Below are 7251 nucleotides of genomic sequence, written 5' to 3'. Positions count from 1 at the left end.
TGTTTGCTGTCCAAGTGAGGCACAGCGGACGTACTTCTCCGACGATATTCAGCTGTTCTGCGATGTCGGCATCCATCAGGGTCAGTTGTGAACCCTCATCGAGAAATGCGAAGGTTGATACTTGTGTCTCTTTGCCGTAGAGCGTGACCGGGATAATGCGAAATAGGATCGTACTCTGAAGATGGCGATGCACAGAAACGACCGCCGGTGCACTGGCTCCGGAACGTGAAGACTCTTCAGGCTGACCCGGATGTAACAACGTATTATGCCCTTTGGAACAGCCTCCAACTTCACACATTTTATTGGACTTACACGACCACTTGCCGTGCGGCACTAAGCAAATTTTACACAGTAGATGCGTACTGACCAATTTACAGCGATCCCCCACAGCTAATGTTTTAAATTTAGGACAGTCCCTGATTCTATGCTTCAGGCTCTGATAAACATAGCACGGTCTTGCCTTATCGTCTACTAGCTTACCTCCGACAATCCCTGACTTATGAACATCTGGTGCGGAATGCGTGTTCATGAAAACCTTCTTCTTGGGACGCTGCCTATCGCTTCGGTTGGCTCGGTGGACGTCCTGGTTGCTGAACTGATTAACATCGCAGGCTGCTGAAGTTATCGCCATCATGTATTCGCTGAAGTTTCCCAGATCTACGAATCCACCACGCTGCTTGAGGAGTGCCAAGTCTAAACGAATATTGGCTGGCAACTTCTCCACCAGTTCGTTCAGCAGCGACGGGTTCATCAGATGAGCCTGCTGGTTCGCTTCTTTCAGGTGTCCTACTAGATTTTGCACGGTGATGCCGGAGTTGACCAATGTTTCCAATCGTTTTGCTTTCGGTGCCGGAACATTTCGCACTTTGTTCAACATGGTCTGCAGCAGTCGGTCGGGGCTTCCAAACAGCGTCTCTAGTGTCGCCATGACTTGAGGGACTGACGTTGGCAACAGTAAATTGCTTCGAACAGCCTCCAGCTGCCTTTGAGGCACCTCTGCAGCCTCATGAGATTTTCTGCATCTGAAAAGCCACGCATTTCCGTTGAGTTTCGGTAGCTACTCACGAAAAGCGGCCAATCCTCGGGGTTTCCCGAGAACACCGGTAGCTCCTTCGGAACTACTTGCCTTGCTGCCAGCTGCTGCTGAAATTGACCCCATTCAGCTTGGGACTGATCGGGTTGAAACGATCTGCTTAGTGGATTCGGGTTTACAAGGGGACCATGAAATCCAGGAGGCGGTCGAGGGGGTGGCTCCACCGGCACACCTTCGGCGTGTTGTGAGACAGGTTGCTGCCATGGTGGAAATGACGTCGAGGTGGGCTGTTGTGTTTGCTGGCCCAGCGGAAGTAGTACTGATTGCTGACTCGGGGGCACTAATGGTGGTTTCGAGGAAAATAGCCGCGGCTCCGATTGCTGATTCGGTGGCCATGCTGCAGATCGTGGAACTTGCTGCTACACCGACTGGAAAACTGGTTGGTGGATTTGGTTGGGCAGCAGTGGTCCTGATTTCGAAGCGTGCTGCTTCGGAACTAGCGGATCTTCCTGGTTCGATGGTCGTTCGGGTGCTTGTTGCATCTGCAAAAACGATTCTGGTGGTCCCAAACGATTTGGCTGATTGGGCGTCGATGTGGTGGTTCCTTGTTTCAGTACTTCCATCGCTTTCGATTTGCCGACATTTTCGCCCAACGCCGTAAGTGGGGTTTCAAGGCGCTTTGCTTCTTCTTCCACCCTATTTTCTGGTTTCGTTGGGGGGTCCCTAGATCCTGGTTTTCCACCAACCGGATAAGGTTGACCGTCGCTGTCTTCTAACATGCCAACGTGATCCTTTATCCACCGGTTAACTTTATCCTTACTGCTCACTCGACTTTTTTGGCTCGCAATGCTTTCGTCGTCATCTTCGTTCGCTTCAGCCATCAGCAGGGCGTATTTTTCATCTCGAAACCGCTTTTCCATGGCTGCTTTCTCCTGTAAAGCTTTTTCCTGACGTTCTTTTTCTAGCTGTTGTCGCTCCAACATCAGCTTTTCTTCGGCCTTACGCTCTTCCTCAATCTTCATCAGTTGAAGTTGAATCCTCATAGACCGACTGCTCCGGCTGGATTTGCCGGATTTTCCGGATTTCGACACGTCGTCCACGTTAATGGTAGATGCACATTTGCTGCATGACCAACATTTCTCTCGGATGCCGTCGTCTACCGATGCGCATGAGAAATTGTACCGATCCTTACAGGCATCACAGGCTACCAAATTCTCCTCCCGGTAGTTACTGCACTTCAGCACTCGGCATCCGCGCACATTCTCTCTATTATATTGTCGGCGGATGTGTCCCCTCCGCATGTAGCGAGCATGCAATCTCTCACAATAATGAAACGGGGGCAATCAAACACGACATGCTCCGCTGATTCTTCCACATCAGCACAATTGGGGCACGCAGAAGATTCTGAGTACCGTTTTAATTCATATTACGGACAGCTTCAAATTCCGGACTCTCTACTTTGTATGGGAAGCATTTCACACGAAATGTTTCAATTTTTGCCGTTCAAAAGTTCTCACTTTCAAGGCGCGTTTTAATAAGCATTTGATGATTTGACTTTTCTATTTATGGTTTGTTTGACCTGTCCGGAATTCGAATCGAAGTGTCTGGAATATGACGCAAAAATAAGGCAGCGTCCGGAATAAGAATCATGTAAAGTCCACACATTTCCTTTTATTTAAAATTATTCATGTTTCGGAATCGAAATCTTCACTCACCATTCGAAAGTTAAGCGGTTAGAGGGTTCGATAACGTGGAGGAATCATACGGAGTGATTTATTTTACATGCTTTTTTGTAAGTTATACTTCACTGAGGCCTTAAGTGTCCGTAATATGAATCAAAACGGTACCGTAATCCGGGGGCAAATTGATCACTGGGGCGAATTTGATCAAGTCGGTAACCAGAAACATTTCCTCCCAAGGATGCCAAAGGTTTCGTTGGCACCACAGACATTCCATGTTTTCAAGTTTATAGATGTCTAATGATTATTTTGAACTATTTAATTTTTATTAGGGTTTGTTTTGTATAGAAATATTCACACTTTTTGAAGGTGTAAAAAATACTGTTAGGAATGTCGGTGCTAAACAATCCACTGGTGTTATGCCTAGATGTCAACCTTGAGTGTTTGAAATGTTGTGTAAGCTTAAGTATGAACCACTGAATTCATTTTTGATATCATACAGCATAGCAAGTATAGTGTTTTGCTCATAAAACCTTTTATTCTCAAATAATGTGCTTATTTCCAAGGAAATTGCCTACATTTAGGCGTATTAGGTAGATTTACAAAGTTTAGTTTTGCAATGAAATGATCAAAAACTCGAGTTGTAAGAATTTTGATATCATATTCAGATTCAGGAGACCCAAATTTACTAGATAGGGTAATTTTTTATTCTTAAACCTGCTTTGTTATATGGTGATCAATTTTGCTCCAATGTGTCATTCTAATTTTTTGATATTAAAACTATTTTGATGATATGTTTAATATTATTTCATGAAAAGTCAATTATATGAACTGATAAAGATCAATGGAGTACTGGTTTTGTCGACATTGATTTGACAATATTTGAATTAAGAAGGACAACACAGCAAAAAGTTGTAAAAAACTGATCAATTTGCCCCCGGTTTACGGTACCCGAACCTATGAAGGCACTGTCTATAGCAACCATGTCCTAATAGAAAACGGCGTCAGGTGGAAGTTCATTTCCCCATGGTTTTTTTCATACCAATATGACACATTTGGTATTAGCCGAAGGGTCAATTTACCTTTAGTGGAGTTATCCCATTCCTGCTGCCAACCTATTTACACGCGTTGCGGACTCCTCTGGCACCTCTGAGGTTGAAGCATTGAACATCTTCCTTGATAATGAGTCCCATGTGCGTCATCCCGGCTATGATGAACACGATCCCTTTAGAAACCGTTCGGTGCACTTGATACTCTTAAGCACATGATCCTATTGGTCCTCCATACCTTAGTATGGATAACGCCACGCTTGCCAGGAGCTTCCGTTTGCTGGCAATTACAGCAGAGCTGTTAGACATTACTCTCGAAAGTGCCGTTATAACCGTAGTTGCCCTTTTACAGATATATTCAACCTGGCTAGCGAGCTGAGCTTGTCATCGATCATTACGCCAAGATGCCCACCACTTAAGTCTTGTGACGGGCCAATCTTAGTTTCCTAGACTTCATAATTCCTCAACTATGGGAATAGAGTGCACAGCTGTCAACTCTACTTCCTCCATCGATTCACCATAGACCACTATGGTGATATCGTCGGCGAAGCCAATAATCTTAACACCCGTCGGAAGGGGCAGCCTCAGTACGTCATCGTACATCACATACCATAACAGCGGGCCCAGGATTGAACCTTGAGGTACTCCCGCGGTAATTCGAACGCTTTTCTGCCACTCTTCTGTGTCGTACAATAGAATCCTACCATTAAAATAGACTAGAAGCTTACACAACTGCACCGGTACCGATGAAGTGCGTGGGCTATCGCTTCCCAACTGGCGCTGTTGAACGCATTCTTCACATCCAGAGTGACAACCGAGCAGTAACTCGATTATATCGTTCGATTGTCAACTCAGCTGTCTGAACGACCGGCTGAATAGCGTCCAGAGTAGATTTAGCTTTCCTGAATCCAAACGGGATGTTGGACAGGCCCTCGCACCTTCCGTATATGGTACTAGCCTGCTGAGGATCAACCTCTCCAACAACTTGCCCGTTAAATAAAAACGAGTAAAAATTTAGCACAAAGAATGATAGCACGACAGCACATCAAACACTTGAATGCAGTAGCAAACCCTGCACGACTTCGACGGACTTCAAAAATAACTGATTATTTCATCAAATGATGCAATTGGCCAAAGTATGTCATAATCAGATAACGTTTCGACAACAATGTTAGCGTTCTGAACGAAAGATTTGCAAACAAACTTCAATCGTTCCAACATCAGGGATTACCTTCTCGACAGTTAGATAAGCTAACGCATTCGAGATTCCATGTTTGGTAAATTAAAGTTTGAACCCTGTATCAGTAGCAGTTAGGTTGACTCACTGCCTTTATTTGCGGGTTTCAAGTCTAATCACGACGGCACTGGATTTCCTTTCGTTTTGTTTGTTTTCACCTTAAACGCGGAAGGTCCGAAACGACCGCATGTCTATTGGCGCGTAAAGAAACAAACATTGGCGGTCGCCATTCCGACTTCATGAGCTCACCTGATGGGCTTACCTACTTAATGACGGACGACGGCTCAGGTGTTTGATGAATCAAAACTTATTTTTGGGGCAGAATTTTAACCATGGCGGGGTTTCCGTCTGACTGTAAAGCCCACTGCAAAAGGCTTGTTATGTGACGTTACGGATGGTTATCTTATCAGTCACGGTTCTAAAACGAGACTCTGACTTAACTCGATTGGCGACAATTACACTTTTTTTTTATCGAAAATCATGACTTTTCTTGGTGACACTGATTGTTTGCTTTGCGAAATGATGTATGAACGACATTAAAGGAGGAACCTCCGAAGTATTGTGACGCTATAGACAGCTGAACTCAATTTGATTTTCGTCATCAATCGCTTGGTAAATATTGGCGATTGTCGATTAGGTTGAAAACCCGTTCAAATATAAGTGGGTATTCAATTGGAGATTCAAAGCAGTACAACTTCAACTGTGATAAACGCAGCTAAATGAGAATTAAGCTAGCCCGACTCTAACAAGTAATTCAGATAGAAATGAAAAACGTTCTAGTGACTGCAGTCAGCATCCAGCTGTTATCTGGTTATCTGTGCTTCGTAATTCCGCCAACGGGTCAATCAGCTGTCCCTCAACAATATCATCACTACGTGCGACCTGTAGTGTATCAATTCAGCTACTTCTACAACATCTATCCTCAAGTGGAAAGCGATAAAACAAAATCTCTCGATCTTCCGGAAGAATCACATACAGTTTCACCGATTGTAGAAGAACCCCAACCGCCTCAAACTGAAGGTGAAACTCCAGATCTACACAGTCCGAATAGTTTCGCTCTATTGGACGCACCAGTCATATGCCCCCCAGGACAGGCACCGGACCGGAAAGGAAGATGCAAAGTTAAACACTAGGCCTTGTGTAACGTTAACGGGAAATCATGTGACTGCAATCTCATTATATGTAGATTTTAATAAAAGAGAATATTATTCTGTACGATTTGTGTTTAAACGCAATCAAACGATGACACTAAAAAATAAGGTCATGGTCATCCACGATAATCAGCTGATGTTCGCTTCATTATGTTGGGCTGATTGCTTCGTTCTAAAAGAAGCTGACTTTCCTACATTTGCCTTGGTGATCAAGCTTGTACCCCTTGGGACAACTCTTTGGGGCGATCAGGATACTGCCCGCCTAAAACATACCATACATGTTTATAGAAAATAGTTTATCCACAGAACAAACTTTTTACTTACGATCCAGTTTTGTCCGGAACTACCTTCATCCGTAAGAATTCCAATTATGGTGGTTGACTCTAAATCCTCTGGGTTATCCGAAATTTCTTCCGTAGGCACAATCGGCAGAGTTGTTGTTGTTGGCGGTTCAGTGTTGGCATCATCCTGCTCTTCTGCAAAACAATCGGGTAATATCACGCAAAGGCACAGCGAAAGGATTATAACGACAGATTGTAATTTCATATTGACCACTGACTGATGCAACGCTCCAATCCGAATAAGCTGAAACTGTGTTTTTTTTTTCCTTATCGCTTAAAATTCTCGATGTTGCATTGTATTAGGCTGACATTGTTGGAACGACTTATACGGTACAATCTTAGACAAGTTATTTTGAATTAATTCGACTGAAATCAACCTAGGTGTAGGGACAAAGGATCATGAGAATGATCCTTCCAAATAAAGTGCAAATCGCATCCACAGTTTCTTTTAAATGATTTTATATAAGGAAATGGATGTCTAGTACCAGAAAGAGTGGCGCAATCATACTCATCATTATTCTTCAGGTAGAATCTCCAACCAGTACCTACCATTCGCCGATTGACGACTAATGAATGTCGGGTAAACTTTAACCACAGACAAAAACACGTAACACTAGCGAAATTTCCATCAACCACTCATTTAACGATCATTTCCAATCAGGCATTACAATCTCATCTGACCACTTAGATCATCTTTGGATGATGATGAGATATTATCCTTAATCCAAGAGCGCTTTGATGAGATTCTATCTTTCGATCTA

At 43.8% G+C, this 7251-nt stretch overlaps 1 protein-coding gene across 1 annotated transcript; it reads right to left on the bottom strand.

Moving 5' to 3' along the window:
- Window positions 1–6164: 6164 nt before the first annotated feature.
- LOC110676778 lies at window positions 6165–6934 on the bottom strand. The gene is made up of 2 exons (XM_021845935.1): window positions 6474–6934; window positions 6165–6411 (listed from the first exon to the last, which is right to left on the bottom strand). The coding sequence occupies exons 1-2, from the start codon at window positions 6693–6695 to the stop codon at window positions 6322–6324; spliced, it is 312 nt and encodes a 103-aa protein (XP_021701627.1). The 5' UTR covers window positions 6696–6934; the 3' UTR covers window positions 6165–6321.
- Between the last annotated feature and the right edge of the window lie 317 nt (window positions 6935–7251).

Source organism: Aedes aegypti, chromosome 2 (assembly GCF_002204515.2).
Source record: "Aedes aegypti strain LVP_AGWG chromosome 2, AaegL5.0 Primary Assembly, whole genome shotgun sequence".
In the NCBI taxonomy this organism is placed as follows: domain Eukaryota; kingdom Metazoa; phylum Arthropoda; class Insecta; order Diptera; family Culicidae; genus Aedes; species Aedes aegypti.
This window is presented reverse-complemented; position numbering and strand designations above follow the sequence as displayed.